At 35.5% G+C, this 17368-nt stretch overlaps 2 protein-coding genes across 2 annotated transcripts in view; both read left to right on the forward strand.

Moving 5' to 3' along the window:
• The window catches only part of LOC128855146 (dynein beta chain, ciliary), a 50996-nt gene extending 47373 nt beyond the window's left edge, over positions 1-3623 (forward strand). The window contains exon 25 of the mRNA XM_054089832.1: positions 3222-3623. Within this exon, the coding sequence (XP_053945807.1) occupies positions 3222-3321 (100 nt within the window). The 3' untranslated portion in view covers positions 3322-3623. The remainder of the gene's footprint in view (positions 1-3221) is intronic.
• A 4538-nt stretch (positions 3624-8161) lies between these two features.
• Positions 8162-17368, forward strand: part of LOC128871924 (dynein beta chain, ciliary) — a 141884-nt gene continuing 132677 nt past the window's right edge. The window contains exon 1 of the mRNA XM_054114105.1: positions 8162-8359. Within this exon, the coding sequence (XP_053970080.1) occupies positions 8189-8359 (171 nt within the window). The 5' untranslated portion in view covers positions 8162-8188. The remainder of the gene's footprint in view (positions 8360-17368) is intronic.

Genomic DNA, 17368 nt, shown 5'->3' on the forward strand with positions numbered 1-17368 from the left:
AAACAAAATCAAATAAAATCAAACAAAATCAAATAAATGTAAATAAAATCAAATAAAATCAAGTAAAATCAAATAAAATCAAATAAAATCAAATAAAATCAAGTAAAATCAAATAAAATCAAATAAAATCAAGTAAAATCAAATAAAATTAACTAAAATCAAGAAAAATCAAACAAAATCAAACAAAATCAAATAAAATCAAACAAAATCAAATAAATGTAAATAAAATCAAATAAAATCAAGTAAAATCAAATAAAATCAAATAAAATCAAACAAAATCAAATAAAATCAAATAAAATCAAATAAAATCAAGTAAAATCAAATAAAATTAACTAAAATCAAGAAAAATCAAACAAAATCAAACAAAATCAAATAAAATCAAACAAAATCAAATAAATGTAAATAAAATCAAATAAAATCAAATAAAAGCAACTAAAATCAAGTAAAATCAACTAAAAAATAATAATAATAATAATTGGCGCGTACACTCCTGTTAGGTGTTTGGCCGAGCTCCTCCTCTTATTTGTGGTGTGCGTCTTGATGTTGTTCCACAAATAGAGGGGCCTACAGTTTCAAGCCGACTCCGAACGGCAGATATTTTTATGAGGAGCTTTTTCATGGCAGAAATACACTTGGAGGTTTGCCATTGCCTGCCGAGGGGCGACCGCTATTAGAAAAATGTTTTTATTAATTTTGCTTTCACCGAGATTCGAACCAACGACCTCTCTGTGAATTCCGAAATCAATCAAAAAATCAACTAGGATCAAATAAAATCGAGTAGAACTAACTAAAATCAAATAAAATCAACTAGGATCAAATGAAATCAAATAAAATCAAGTAAAATCAAATAAAATCAACTAAAATCAAGAAAAATCAAACAAAATCAAACAAAATCAAATAAAATCAATCAAAATTAAATAAATGTAAATAAAATCACGTAAAATAAAATAAAAGCAAGTAAATCAAATAAAATCAACTAAAATCAAGTAAAATCAAATAAGATCAAATAAAATGAAATAAAATGAAGTAAAATCAAATACGCTCTTTGTATTTGAAAACATCACATTGTACACCAGCTCGCCATGCAGCAAGAACTTAATGCGTTAGAAGTCATAGTCAATGCACGATGCCTAGACTCTGAGGACAGATTTCGCTACTCACAACTTCAGTTACGAAATGGTTCAAAATTGGTGTGGAATCGTCACTAGTACTAAGCCAGAAATTTGTTTCACTAGTTCAAGTTTTCGCTGTAGGATCTTGCTCTACCATTACATACCAAAGTACATGCACATACATATGTATATGATAAATATGTATGCATGTACGGGTGTGTTCCAGGCACCAAAAAGTCTGCAGCTCTATTTACTTTTTGCCCTCTTCTCACAACTGACTTTTTCGCTCAGATTGAATTTTTTTCCCTACCATACTTTTTGTTGGTAGCACTTTTTGATTATTTTGCTTTTGCTGTCGCCGACATTTGACGTTGATGATTTGTGCGGCAGCTCATAATGAAATTCATCATCGGCCATCACCAGCACTAACGACAGTTATAGTCCCAGCAGCAGCAGTAGCAGCGCATCAGCAGCTAAGGCACCAATAAGAGCAATCACGCAAAGTGTGTCCAGTGAATGGGGAAAAATCACAACGAAAATTCCACTTTCCTGCTGAAGCATATATAATTGCAGGTCCCTCTGCGACAGCAGCACGGCCAAAGCCATCACTTTGCTCAACAGCAGGAAATGGATTGCCAAATTTCGTATACCAAATATATTCTAAAATCGATTTGACAGCATTTTTAACCACTTACTTATTTAGGTTTTAATATGATTTCATATTTTATATTTCCTTTATTCGCAAGTTCGCTCAAATATACCCACACAAGCACGCACGTGCATGGCAGTATTTTGCTGTGTCCTTGCGTGTATTAACTTACTATTGTTAGAAAACGCAGAGTGCTCTTGTTGAAAAGTAGATGGAAGTGGTAGTCTCAGGCTTCAGTAAGAAAACAGAAAGATTTTAGTATTGTAAAAATCACGGATCGAAAATAAACATTATTTTCAGATTTTCAACGAAAATTTTATAAAGCTTTCAAAAATCGTAGAATAATTTCTAATATATAAGTGTGTACATATATACAGGGCGGCGCAAAATTAATCCTCCAATTTATCCAATTTGTTATTATTATATTTTTCATCTAAAATAAGACTCATTTTTCGAGTGTTATTTCTTAGCTCTAAAATAATGATTCTTTTGTGAGCTTTGTTTTGTATCATAAATATTTTTTGTGAGTTAAAAAAAAATGATTTTTTTGCGAACTTTATTTTTTTTTATAAAAAATATTTTTTTCTTTTTTTTAGAGTTATATATTGTATAAGAGAGCTGCAATTATTTTTTTGGTCAGAACTAATCTTTTTTCATACATCTTCTTTTTTTAGTTTTATAATTTTTATAAAAAATTATGATTATTTTGAGTTTTATTGTTTTTGATTTAAAATAAAACACATTTTTCGGGCTTTATTCTTTCGCCCGATATGTATGTATATCATAAATAGTTTTATATATTTCATTAGAAATACTGATTTTGTGAGCTTTATTTTATTATTATTTTTTTTTTTGATAATAAATAATTTTTTTCTTGTTTTTGGGTTTAGCTTTATTTGCTTGGTCAGAAATAATATTTTTTAATATATTGTTTTTTATTAAGTTTTATATTTTTTATAAAAAATAATACGTTTTTTTAGTTTTACTTTATTTATTTTTTTTTTATTTTTTTCTTGGTTTTGAGCTTTATATTTCTTCACAGGTTTATTTTTTGGTCAGAAATATAATTTTTTCATATCATGTCCTTTCTTTTTTTTGAGTTTTATATCTTTTATAAAAATAGAGAATTTTATATTCTTTATAAAAAATTATGATTTTTTTTTTGAGCTTTATATTTTTGATCGAAAATAAATCTAATTTTTCGAGCGTTATTTTTCCGCTATGAAATTATAATTATTTTTGTAACTTTATTTTTATTTTATTTTTTTGTGTTTGTGTTCGTTTTGGTCAGATATTCAATTCTTTTTCACAAATCTTATTTTATCGAAAATAAAACTTACTTTATAAGCGTTATTTTTTTTATAGAAATTGAAATTGCAGTCCTCAAACAAACCTCTTTTGATTCCATTCAATTATAAGATATAAATGTACGTACTTATGTATATTGTCTATGCTTTCAGCATGCGCGGTCCAACCTTCGTGTGGACTTTCAATTTGAAGACCAAAGAAAAGGCTGCCAAATGGACGTTGGCCGGTGTTTGCTTGCTACTGCAAATCTAAAATGTATTTACACAGAAGAACAGAAGAAGGACAATGGGATAACAACTTTAATGGCATTGGAAGCGCGTGCGTTTGGTTGGATCAACTAGAGTGCCCCATCTAACGACGTCCTCATGACTAAACGAAAACATTTATTTGTATTTTATTTATTTTACATTATTGTGCAAATATTAGGAAGACATGCTAGAAAATACGATTTCAATTCGTTCAATACACGCACATACACTCTTCTTATATTTCGCAAATATATTACAATATATGATATAATTTTTTGTTTTACAAGTCCGTATGTTGGATGAAAATCAGTCATTATGAGCAGAAATTTTTGTTTTATTATTTAGGCACGTTAGTTGTAGATGAACTCCAAGACAGGTTTAATGGGTTTATTGCTTGTGGCTATAAAGATAGCCTGGTCATCTATATTGTCGGCTGGCAGGATGACACCATTTGCGTAAGACTGCAATCGGCACAAAACCTCACTGAACTTTTATTAACTGAAATAGGATTTTTGATAAACTCATATAAGTCTATCGACTCCCCGCTCCTCCTTCACCAAAGTAATGCAGGCCTATCTGACCAAATCTGCCTTAGGAGAGATGAATGTTGAGCGTTCAAATGAGGTTAAATATCTAGGCGTGACTCTTTACGGAATGTTCAGAGACAGAATTCCTAACTCTGTTATCATCAATGCCATTAACATGCTTTATATTTGTCAAAGGCTTCTTGTGAAAACTTGAAAAATAGCACTCAAACTGATATATCGGCCATTTAACACGATGACAAGCTAAATAAGTAGGCTACTCACAGGAGGTAAGTTTATCACGGCTGGATCAATGCGCACCTGTCTAGTTGATGCTCTTGACGTCATTACGTGCATTCTACTGCTTGAGAGCTTTGCGCTTAAATACTTATTAAACGTGGCATAAATAGTGGTGACTTTTGGAACTATATGGAATCCCCAAACACTTTCTCAATTATCTCGTTATTAAATGCTACGATATCAGACTAAAAAAGTTATTTTTCGACCAACTCTACAAAGTTCTTGGACGAAAGTCCAAATTATTTATCGAAAATGTAATGAACAAAACTACTTCAAACAACATTTCTGTCCTCAAACTTCTGCAGTAGACTTTAACGGAATTTTTTTCTTGTAGTATATTTTAACCCTCTAACTTCTACTCCATTGGGCGTTTTCGACCCGTTCTTAGTACAGCTATAATGAAAGTCCTTAAAAAAGAAATTAGAGGGTTAAAATGTTTCACGAAATTTTTAAGCAACCAATTTTACGGGGGTTCGTCGAAGATGAAAATCTCGTACGGATTAAAATAAGTGCGTAAGAAAGCTTAGTTCAACTTAATGATTACACATTTCGCGTAAACACGTTGCGAACAACTTCACTTATGAGTACTAGGGCGGATGGATTTGTATGGAACGCAATTTCTAGACACATATACCTATATACCTATCACCCTTTGATCAAGTTGAGTTGAAATAAAACAATGAAAATTCAAATTGAATGGGTAATTTTTTGGCCATCCCTAAATACCAATTTTGAATGACTCGCTGCAGGACTTCTGTCGGTATCGCGTGAATAACTTTAGTAATGCAGGCTTGCAATACCTCAATAGAAGCTGGTTTATGCACAAAGCGGTTTGACACGGCGAGATTGGTTAGGATCCTGAAAAGGGAACCAACTGCAAAGCTGGAGTCACTTAGGAAATCTAATGGCTCCTTCACGGAGCGGCAAAGCGAGACACTCAGCTTGCTGATAGAATCTCACTTTCCTGGTAATCAGATAACCGTCAGCCGGCAACAGCCCTTATTGATAGAGGTGGTTGTCAGAGCTGCTACACCTTCTCGGCATGACTGGTTCGTTGCCAGATCTGTGGTGAATGAGGCCGCCATTCGATTTGCCATCAAATCTTTTGGCGGCTACAAGTCGCCCGGACCAGATGGCATATATCCTGCCATGCTGAAGGAAGGCGCAGAGTCCGTAACAGAAGCCCTGAAGAAAATATTCTCTGCATGCCTCGCACTGACCTGAACGCAAAACGTGGGGTCTTTCTCCTAGCAAGGTCCTATGGATCTACACGGCTATGATAAGACCTATTATCACCTATGCATCAGTGGTCTGGATGAGCAGACTCTCTCTCGTGGGAGTCAGGACGACCTTATCGAAACTACAACGCACTGTGGCCATCTGTTGCACCGGAGCTTTTCCGACTACTTCAGGTCCGGCATTAGATGCTCCGATTGCTTTGCCACCACTTGAAGCTTTCATCCAAGGAGAGGCAGTGACAGATTGTGACTCCTTTAAGCTTAGGCAGAACGAGTCCATCAAGCTTCCTTCTTCTCGTGAAGAGTCTAGTGCTGCCAGAGGCTCAGTTGTGGTCAAACTCAGAAAATGAGCCCGGCAAATACTGTTTTCGCATTTTTACGGATGGCTCTAGGACCGAGCATGGCTCCGGCTCTGGGGTCTACGTGGAATCGAGCGGGACAAAACTGCACTTTGCTCTTGGAATGCATGCATCTGTGTTTCAAGCGGAGGTGAATGCGGTTCAAGAAGCGATGAACTTTGTTGTGGAAAACCGATGGAGAGGCAGATCTATATGTGTCTGCAGCGACAGCCAAGCTGCGCTTATGGCCTTAGACAGCCCCCCAACCACATCAGGGGCAGTCGAGTCCTGTAAATCCAGGCTCAACTAAGTCGGTAAAAACATAAAAACATAATAGCCTGATGCTAACATGGGACCCGGGACACGTGGGTATCGCGGGTAACAGGTCCCAATTGGCCACCCAGATCGCACGATATAACGCCTTTAGATTATTTTTTGTGCAGCTATGTTAAAGCTCATGTCTATACAGACAAGCCTGCTTCAATTAACGCATTGGAAGACAATCTTTTTGTCGATAAAGTGGCGCCGAGCACTTGCATATCTACTTCAAATGGGACACGTCTGTTGGTTAGAAGGATTAGCTCTGTTTTCAATTTTCAATTTTTACTCCGTGCTCTTCTAGCCAATTCTCTGCTCGGATTATCACCTGGTTAAACTACCTTTTGGCTTCTTTTCGAGCGATACGAAAATATACTACTTATTGATAATTTGCGTGTGCTTGATAAAAAACGAAGGAAACATCGGTCCGTCTTTTCTTCCTATTCAACTTTTAATTGCCAAGGAAAATGTACGGAGCCTGATAATTACTGTACTTTTTACTCAAAACTTATTTTACGACATTAAAAATTTCAAATTTTCTGGCGCACCGGCATTTAAATTCATTTCGATTTTATTTTCACACTTATTGATTTAAAAAACCCACCGCACGTTCCTCGCGCTCGAATAACTGAAACTATCTGGCAGTTGTCCGCCATTGCCGGGCAGATTGTTTGATCAAGTGTTGCCAACATATCACATGGATTTGATAAGCGCTCCATCGCCTAGGCGTCACATGCAACTGACAACTGACAGGGAGCTTCTGATGTACTCAGCGGTCGGCTGACATAGTTGTAGTGAGACCAGTTAACATTGCCAACTCGTAACACATTGTCAACCACAAATTAAAGCATTTGTGGCTGAACTCAGCAGTGACCCGCGGCATGCACGGCATACCAGTTAATAATAAAGCCAAAAAAATGAGAATAAATAAATGAAAAAGGAGTCTTATAGCCCATATCTCAGCAAATGGGAAACTGCGCTTACATCATCATACTGCTGCGGCTGCTCCATTTGAGGGTTTGGATGCTACACCACCATTCCACTCCCAGGCATTCGACACCAACAAACAATCTCCACGCTGCCATCACTGCTGGCGGCGTCTACTCAAGTGAATAATTTATATGCATACAACACATTTATAGCCGACGCGGTATTGCATTTGTGGCGCGGAGTTCATTTGTGTGAGCGCGCACAAAACTGTCGGTGGCATTTATTGTTGATGTTTGCCGCTGAAGTTTATGAGGCTGTTGTGGGTAGGATCCAGCGCAGCTAGGTTGCCTTTTTGCGCGCTTTGAATTTAACTTTAATTTGCGACCATTTCTCATCATACGCGATTTAAGAGCCGCTCACTTGTGGCACGTAAAAAGGAGTGAAGTAATGCGCTTTGAAGCCGCACGCAGTTACTCATTCAACAGAAAAACACAAATACTTTTCTCTTCTTTTTTGGCGTTTTCTAAGCCAACAACCTAACTCCCGTCACTTCCGACTTCCGTTGAGTGACGGGGGTTAGCCGGAAATTGCTTCAAACTCTACGCGCGAGCACACATGCATACATTCACATGTACATATACCTACAAGTATATGCATATGTTAGGGAGAGAGAATAGCGCACATATTTGCTCCAATTACCTTGGAGGCCTCATTTCGTAAGTGCGGCATTAAAATTCTAAAATTCTAGTTCATGCTTTAACTCGAACGCTCGCATCTGATTAGCTATTGTCCGCTGCTCCCCACTTCATCACAACGCTTCATGTGCGAGTGCATTCTGCACAGTTGAATTTTCAAATTAAAATTTGAAGTTTGATCGATACTATTGAGCAGCGCTAATAGACGCGCCACTACCACTACCAACATCACAGTCGCCAATTGTAGCGGTTACGTCCATCAACCAACTCCAACCAATCCCTTTTGCACGCCCTTGGTCATGTGGCCTAGCGTTTGGTCTGTCTACGCTTACACCTCAGGTGTACCTGCAACTCGAAAGCGCATTTACGAGTCGTTGACGCTACCACAATTGGCATTAACGGTCACTTTGCAGTTTACAGCTCACAAGGCAAGTGCAGCACTCGAGGTGCGGATAGTGTTGCATTGTGGAAAAAAAATATATCCATATTAAGCTTGTGTGTGTGTGTGAGTGTGTGTAAATAACCTCAATGTCCACCACCAATGAATTAGAGTCGGGGACGGTGGAGTGCTCAGCGAGAGCGATGTTGTCTTTGCCGGCTAACGAACTGCGCCTGGACTTTATCAGCTCGTTCACATTGAGTTCGCTGCGACTGAAGCAGGACAAATGGCATCGAATGATGGCCACCGAGTCTTTTCGCGTAAGTATTTCAACATAAAATGCAAGAACTTTGAAACTTCTTTAATTTACGTTGCTTTTGGAGAACAATCCAATGAAATTAAAAAAATGTTTGCAGAAATATGTTTTTTGTGAAAATTTTCCGGATTTTTAGTGAAAGGTATAAAGAAAGTTCAGTTTTTAATATTTCAAATACAAATGTTTTTAATTTGTATAGCTCACAACAACAAGCTTACATTTTTTTTAGTTAGAACAGTTAGCTACATGGCCCAAAAGAACTGTTTTATTCTTCATGCTTCCTCCTAAGTTTTTTCTGTGACCAAAAAAATTGGACCTCTAATTTTTTATCTTTAATAATAATGCCAACGCTTTGAAAATTGTCATTCAGTGTGTATTAAAAAAATGTCCTTTTTTCTCGTCATAGCAGAGGGTATCACATTTGGAAATTTGGAATTAAAAGAGGAGAATAAATAATATCGATCGGTAAGATCTTTATATCAAATTTACGGAAAAGTATATTTTTACCAAAAGAATTTAAGTGTAATTTTCAAAGCTTTGGCGGCACGGGTAAATATTAAATAAAAAGCACACGAAAAAAACCAAAAATAGGTGTCTAATTTTTTTTACCATAAAAACACATTTAGAGAGTACCAGCAATAAAAAAATTAATATTTCTAAAAATATATCATCTTACTCTATTACAAATGGCGGCGTGCATACTACTGTAGGCAAAAAGTAAGGTGAATTTGGTTGTAAAATGAAAAATCTTTATTTATTCTTGTAAATCAATTTCGTCCCCTTCAAAATAATCCCCTCTCGATGAAATACACTTATGCCAACGATTTTTCCAATCCCCCGAAACATGCCAAATAGTCCATTTCCGGTATAGCCATCAGCACCTTCTTCCATTCAGCTTTTATCTCCTCAATCGACTCGAAACGACCCGGAGTGGTCTCTTGAGTTTTGGGAATAGCCAGAAGTCACACGGAGCCAAATCAGGCGAATACGGTGGTTGGGGAACGATATGCGTGGAATTCTTGGCGAAATGGTCACGAAGAACGAGTGCAGTGTGAGATGGTGCATTATCGTGATGCAAAAACCAAGAGTTGTTGGCCCATATTTCTGGTCTTTTTAGACGAATTGCTTCACGTAAACGACGCATAACAAATAATATTCCTTATTAACAGTTTGGCCAGGTGGAATGAATTCATAGCTCACCACACCACGAAAATCGAAAAAAACTGTCATCATGACCCTTATTTTTGAACGACTTTGACGTGCTCTTTTCGGTCTGGCCTCGCCTTTAGCACGATATTCGCTTGATTGGTCGGTTGTTTCCGGGCCGCAAGCATAAATCCAAGTCTCATCTCGCATATTGATGCATTTGAGCTTGTCCTGATAGTCTGAAAGCATTGTTTCACACACATCAACGCGACGACATTTTTCCAAGAAATTGAGAGTTTTCGGTACCAAACGAGATTTGACTCTTCGTAGGCCCTAATGGTCTTTCAAAATGGTTTTCTTCACAGATCCTTCTGATGTTCCGATCATATCAGTAAGGTCTTTAACAGTCAACCGACGATTTTTGAGCACTTAATCCTTCACTTTATTGACGTGTTGGTCATCTGTTGACGTCGATGGTCTTCCGGAGCGCTCCAAGTCATCAACACGTTCTCGACCCTCTTTGAAGTCTTTGTACCACTTATAAACATTTTTCTGCCTTCTGCAACATGCCAAACGTTTCCGCAGCCGAAATTTCATTCAAACAAAACTTGATGGCACTTCTCTGCTCAATCAAATCAGACATTGTAAAAATCGAAAAATGCACTCTTGGTCGTTTGGTAAACACAAGCGTAAATATATTACTGATAATGACATTCACATGAAAGTTGGGCCAGATGTTATTAACAGTGCTGCCAACTCATGAAAAAAATAACTAGAGCGAAATTTTAATCCCGCGAAGTTTGACAAATAAATTCACCTTACTTTTTGCCCACAGTAGTATATCATTTGACACTTGTAAACTAGACAGCTGCAGGATACAAGCGAACAAACAATGGAGCGGGTAAAGGTCAAAATAAAAATTTCCATCACTCAAAATTATCATTATTTTTTATTTCTTAAAAAAGTAAGTTAAAAAACTAAATTGGAATATTTATTTTGTGCTACCTTGCATATACATTTGTATTTAGTAGAATATTTCTAACATTTACAAGCAAACGCTTATATTAAGGCTTTGGGACCTTCGGTAACCCACTCTGCCATTTTCCGGCCTATTCTGTTTTCATAGAACATTTCAGTGTTGAAATTTCCTGCCTAAAAAAATTGTATAGGCTTTCTTAACGAAACTAGTAAAAATGACACCTAAAATTATGCTTGGGAAGTTCCACTAAGAAAGATTGAATATCGGATATAACACTTTTTACACGTAATACAAAGATTTCTATGACCAAAATTTGGAAGTCGTGATTTACTGTTCAAAAAAGCTGAGGGTGTATGGACCAATACTTACTACTCTTGGAGTACTTTTAGGATTATATCGTTCTAAAAATGCTCTCCACGTTGTTTTTAAATATTCATTATCCATCCTGTCATAAGCCCAGTCCATATAATATAAAATTTTAAATTATTTTTTGTACAAACACAATAATAGGCGCTTAAACCCTTTTTGGGTGTTTGACCGAAAAAAGGTCACTCTGAGAAGATTTTAGTGCTAATAAAAATTGGTTGATTCTTATAAATTTTAGTGATTTGAAAGTGAATGTTTAATTTTTTTTCCTTTTGAGGTTATGTCAGAATATTAAATCTTCTTCTCCTAACTCTTCTTAACCTTGAAAACCTTTTAAAAGCGTTTGAATTTACTGAATGCGAATTAAAACCACAGACATGTAATCGTTTCGTCCGGTCCTCATTCCTTAGTGGGACATAGGGCATCAAGAGGTGTATTCACAGTAAAAATAAGCAACAAAATACCAGAAAATACTGAAAAAACCATAACGACATTTTTACAAAAAGAGAAAGAAATACCGCAAATAAGTAATTCCCTTAAGGGGTTACATGGGTTTCGTCGGGTAAAAAAAGGGCTACTTTTAATATTTTTTTTTTCTATATAAGAAATTATTTATTTAATTCAAACTTTTTTCTGTTTTATAGATACATATTTAAAGATTAATTTCTGAAATTTTCAAAAAAAAAAACAATTATAACTTCTCCGTTGTGACGTCATTTCCGGTGACCCCTCGAAAAAAAGGTGCGGCCGCGTTGTCAGCATAACTCCTGACAGGCTCATCAAAAATGAAAAAACAAAAATAAGTGTTTTAGTTAAGGCCATAAACTCGTGCTTAAACGAAGGAAAGAAAAAAAAGTAAAAATTGGAATTTTGGCAGTCATTTTTGCAAAAAAATGAAAATTTCTGTCAAATTTGCTTGACATTTTTTTTTTTTTTTTTAATAGTTGTAATTGAAAAAAAAAAACAAAATCCTTCGTTCAAGCACGAGTAAATTGTATTTCGAACACTTGTGTAAAATTTCATCAAGATCGGTTGAGTAGTTTTCGAGAAAATTTGACAACCGACTTTAACAACAATAAAAGTGGCTTGGAGCACACACATTCCGAAGGCTGTATCTCCGAAACTATTATTCGGGCCGACTTGAAAATTTAGGATAATATTCTTGAGATGTTGTAGAAATTAATAAGCCAAAAAAAAATTCGATTTTTTGAAGCCACAAAACCCATGTAACCCTTTAACAAAAGAGTTTATTTTACCAAAAAAACTCATAAATTAAATTGTACATTTCGATAACACATTTATTTAAAGCAAAACGGACATTTTAAAGACAATTTGTCACGCATACAAAGTTTTTCAAGTAATTCAATAAAAATTTGGTATTTTATTTTCTTTAAATGCGTTTTTATATCCAAAGCTAGGCAACACTGCAATAGCGGGACATAGATTTGACTGCTGAAAGAAGAAGAAAAAGTTGGAAATTAAAAATGTAAATAAAGCGGGAAATGTCTAATTGGCTGTTAAGAAATATAAAAAAGCTTATATCACACGCTTTATTGAGGTTCTTACTATCACAATTTTTCACTGCACATTTCATTTTTCCTTATTTTTCACTTATACACTTTCACGAATTTTCTTATTTTTGCGTAAATATTCACTAAAACGTTTGGTTAATTAACGCACATTTCAAAAACGAAACGAATATTCATAAACATCAACAATAACCGCAATCATGGGCAATGTGACCAAATCTTAAAAAAAAGTAAAGTTAAATAAATAAAACTAAGTGAATTATTGAACTAATTTTAAAAAAATGTATATTTTACAAAATTATAAACATTACATTTTAATTAGAACATATTACAAAAATTTCTTGAAGAAATATCTAAAACTCGGAGACTAAATAACAAAAAAATTCTAAATCAAGTTACGAAAATATTAATCTGGCCATATTGGTGCTAAAGCACGTCACTCATTGTCAAATTCGCTGAGAGCAAAGTAACGGAACCACGATAGGCGCCATCTCATTATTTTCTCCATCGGGACAATGAAGTACAAATTTGAAGTTGTGAAAAAATCCAGTTGATTTGATACAATTTTTCTCCTGAACAATGCTGAGCATTTTTTCACGATCATGAGAAAAAGAGCGACGTCAAATTTACACTTTACAGTAATAATTTTTTTTAGAAATTTTGAATAAGAAGTTTGAGACTTTGACTACTTTTATGTTATGAAGTAATCGTTATACTTATACCGAGGATCCCTCAATGTCGATGAAGGCGCCTACTTTGAACTCTCTCTGAGAAAGAGACAAGTCAATAATTAGACGTACGATAAGCGCCCCGGAGGAACTTTGTACAGATCAGATGGCCTCTCAAGAGCCTTCGGCAAGGACGATGAGAGACTCACTGGCCTAGGATGCTTGGAGGATACATGTTAGCTCTTATCTGCCTTGGGTATGAAAGCAAGTTTCACAACCCTCAAAGGTTTGGGTAGGTAACCTCTATCTATGCAGCTCGAGCGACAAGATACCTCCGCAGATTTCTGCAATTGAGTAGGCATAGTGCAAACGGGACCAGGAGTATTTAAGGATTTGAAAGAATCAATCAGATATGGCAGGTGGGGCTTATCCAGCAAATAGCTATGGGTGCGGGAAAAGTTTATCACGCTACCTCATCTGGTATTCTTCGAGGTCGGAATTGCCGGAAAATAGTTGTCTAGAAGCAAATTGTGTAATTTCTCGCTGCTCAACGTTCAACATCCGAACGTCTCTGAACCTCGCTTACGCATGACAGCCTACCACGCTTTCTCGATTTCGGGCTCGTTGATTCCTACTTTTTCTTGCGGTGCTTCCGGAAAAATGTTCTGCAAATTTCTGCAGTATAAACCCCTGTCTGTACTCCTTATGTTCCTGCAGGGGGATCTATTCGGTCTGGTTTCATTTAGAGAGGACTGAATATACCTGTGATCTGAAAAGGAATCAGCGCTAAACACCCGCCAATCAGAGATTTGGCACATCAGCGAGGTAGAGGCATCAGCTCCCTGACTGTAGTAATGAAAGTGGGCTCCTTATCCCTATTATAAATAATCAAATCTTCACTTAGAATAAAATCAAAAAGTGACTCATCTCTTTTATAAATGTCCATACTCCCCCAACAAGTGTGGTGGGAAATCGGTGTCTGTATCACGGATGATGTCGGTTTTCCTTCGTACCACCTCAGCTAGGGCCTCCTTTAGCAACATGTGAGATTGCTCCACCTCGTCATCGTGCGGCATATAGGCTGAGATTAGCCAAAGTTTTACTGTAGTGCTCCCCAAACTTCTGGGAGCAATGTCTTCATTGCTGAAATTATGAAAAATAAATGGTCTTAGTTCTTTTCTGAAGAGTATACAGGACCTAGGCTGACTTGCACCGCTATGCACCATCGAGAATACCGCCACTGCTCATAAAATTAGTGAAATTAAAAATAATTTGCATGATATTAGTCCATAAAATGTAAAAGAGAAAAACATTTAGCTTGTTTGAACAGCACGTTCAAATGATAAAACTTTATTATCAAAATGAGTATTCATTAACGCAAACGTTGCGCGCATTGCGCCCATTTTTTGGTAGACGTGGTGGCCCTTCCGTCTTCTAGACGGCATGTGGTTCCAGCAGGACGGCGCTACGTGCCACACAGCAAACGCCATTTTATTCCATTTCAACATCTACCCGCCCTTATTGAAAAACCTTATATTTTTGAATCTTTTAAAATTGATATTCGGTATTTTCGTTATCACTTTCATTGTCACTGCTTTCGTCGTCCTTAGAAGTTTTAAATTTTTTGGATGGTTGAACAAACTCAGGTGTCAGATATGTAGATTTAGATTTTTCAATGTCAATGTATTTCAGCAGAACATTGCCTAAGAATCAAAAGATACAATAAATTCGAAGAAATGCCATTTTTTTGTTATTTTGAAGCCAGTAAAATGTACAACTCTCAACGCGTGAACGTACTCGTAAGATGGTTGTGGAAGTTTTTTTTTCCTTACTTTCAGTAGTTAAATTTTTGTATTCTATTGCCTACGAAATCCGCTTTATCAATAACAAGACCCGGATAATTTTTTTCACATCTGCCAAAAAATCATTTAAAATATCAAAATCAAAAATTTCACTTTATGTTTTATTACGTATTTGTTATTATTATTAACTGCATTGGATTATCCATCTTCACTTTCCGAAGAACTGTCAACAGCTTTTTCAAAACCATCTCTGTGTGTCTCTCTCAGCCATTACCACCCGGGAACTATCGTATTTTCTTAGTCTTTACAAATGGCAACCTTAGCGATATTAAATATTCCGCGATAGGATCGAGAACTGGCAAATGGCTCGGTTCTTCGTGATATATATAAAACCGCAGTGAGCACTTTCGTTTTCTTGCCATTGGAAAAACAATGTTTCCATTCATTATAAGAATCTGATTTTATTTGCATTAAACTGTCCAAAAAATCCATAATGTATAATGTATCCAATGCTCAGAAGCATCGCATTGCAGTGATTGCATTACAAAAGTATGGTAAAAGTGCAGATGAAATATACGAATTGCTAAATAAACTTAATATTTCGAGAATATTTGTTTTCCGCACGATCAATCATTCTTCCCAAACGTCTGAAGTGGTAGACAGAACAGGAAGTGGTCGTCCTTGCGTGGTTCGAACCAGTGCAGCCGTAAAATCCGTTCGAGAAAGAATTCGTAGAAATCGCCTTAGAAAGCAGAAAATCATGTCCAAGAAAATGAATATGTCGAACAGATCCATGTCAAGACTAATTAGAGATGATTTCCACATGAAAGCCTTCCGTCGCTTAACTGCTCATCTCTTGACAACACGATTGAAGAAAATTAGACTCGACAGATACAAGCAGCTTCTTCGGTGGCTCGCGATCAATGACCATGAAAATATTATTTTCACAGATGAGAAAAATTGTATAGGCTTTCTTAACGAAACTAGTAAAAATGACACCTAAAATTATGCTTGGGAAGTTCCACTAAGAAAGATTGAATATCGGATATAACACTTTTTACACGTAATACAAAGATTTCTATGACCAAAATTTGGAAGTCGTGATTTACTGTTCAAAAAAGCTGAGGGTGTATGGACCAATACTTACTACTCTTGGAGTACTTTTAGGATTATATCGTTCTAAAAATGCTCTCCACGTTGTTTTTAAATATTCATTATCCATCCTGTCATAAGCCCAGTCCATATAATATAAAATTTTAAATTATTTTTTGTACAAACACAATAATAGGCGCTTAAACCCTTTTTGGGTGTTTGACCGAAAAAAGGTCACTCTGAGAAGATTTTAGTGCTAATAAAAATTGGTTGATTCTTATAAATTTTAGTGATTTGAAAGTGAATGTTTAATTTTTTTTCCTTTTGAGGTTATGTCAGAATATTAAATCTTCTTCTCCTAACTCTTCTTAACCTTGAAAACCTTTTAAAAGCGTTTGAATTTACTGAATGCGAATTAAAACCACAGACATGTAATCGTTTCGTCCGGTCCTCATTCCTTAGTGGGACATAGGGCATCAAGAGGTGTATTCACAGTAAAAATAAGCAACAAAATACCAGAAAATACTGAAAAAACCATAACGACATTTTTACAAAAAGAGAAAGAAATACCGCAAATAAGTAATTCCCTTAAGGGGTTACATGGGTTTCGTCGGGTAAAAAAAGGGCTACTTTTAATATTTTTTTTTTTCTATATAAGAAATTATTTATTTAATTCAAACTTTTTTCTGTTTTATAGATACATATTTAAAGATTAATTTCTGAAATTTTCAAAAAAAAAACAATTATAACTTCTCCGTTGTGACGTCATTTCCGGTGACCCCTCGAAAAAAAGGTGCGGCCGCGTTGTCAGCATAACTCCTGACAGGCTCATCAAAAATGAAAAAACAAAAATAAGTGTTTTAGTTAAGGCCATAAACTCGTGCTTAAACGAAGGAAAGAAAAAAAAGTAAAAATTGGAATTTTGGCAGTCATTTTTGCAAAAAAATGAAAATTTCTGTCAAATTTGCTTGACATTTTTTTTTTTTTTTTTAATAGTTGTAATTGAAAAAAAAAAACAAAATCCTTCGTTCAAGCACGAGTAAATTGTATTTCGAACACTTGTGTAAAATTTCATCAAGATCGGTTGAGTAGTTTTCGAGAAAATTTGACAACCGACTTTAACAACAATAAAAGTGGCTTGGAGCACACACATTCCGAAGGCTGTATCTCCGAAACTATTATTCGGGCCGACTTGAAAATTTAGGATAATATTCTTGAGATGTTGTAGAAATTAATAAGCCAAAAAAAAATTCGATTTTTTGAAGCCACAAAACCCATGTAACCCTTTAACAAAAGAGTTTATTTTACCAAAAAAACTCATAAATTAAATTGTACATTTCGATAACACATTTATTTAAAGCAAAACGGACATTTTAAAGACAATTTGTCACGCATACAAAGTTTTTCAAGTAATTCAATAAAAATTTGGTA

Source organism: Anastrepha ludens, chromosome 2 (genome assembly GCF_028408465.1).
Source record: "Anastrepha ludens isolate Willacy chromosome 2, idAnaLude1.1, whole genome shotgun sequence".
NCBI classification, from domain to species: domain Eukaryota; kingdom Metazoa; phylum Arthropoda; class Insecta; order Diptera; family Tephritidae; genus Anastrepha; species Anastrepha ludens.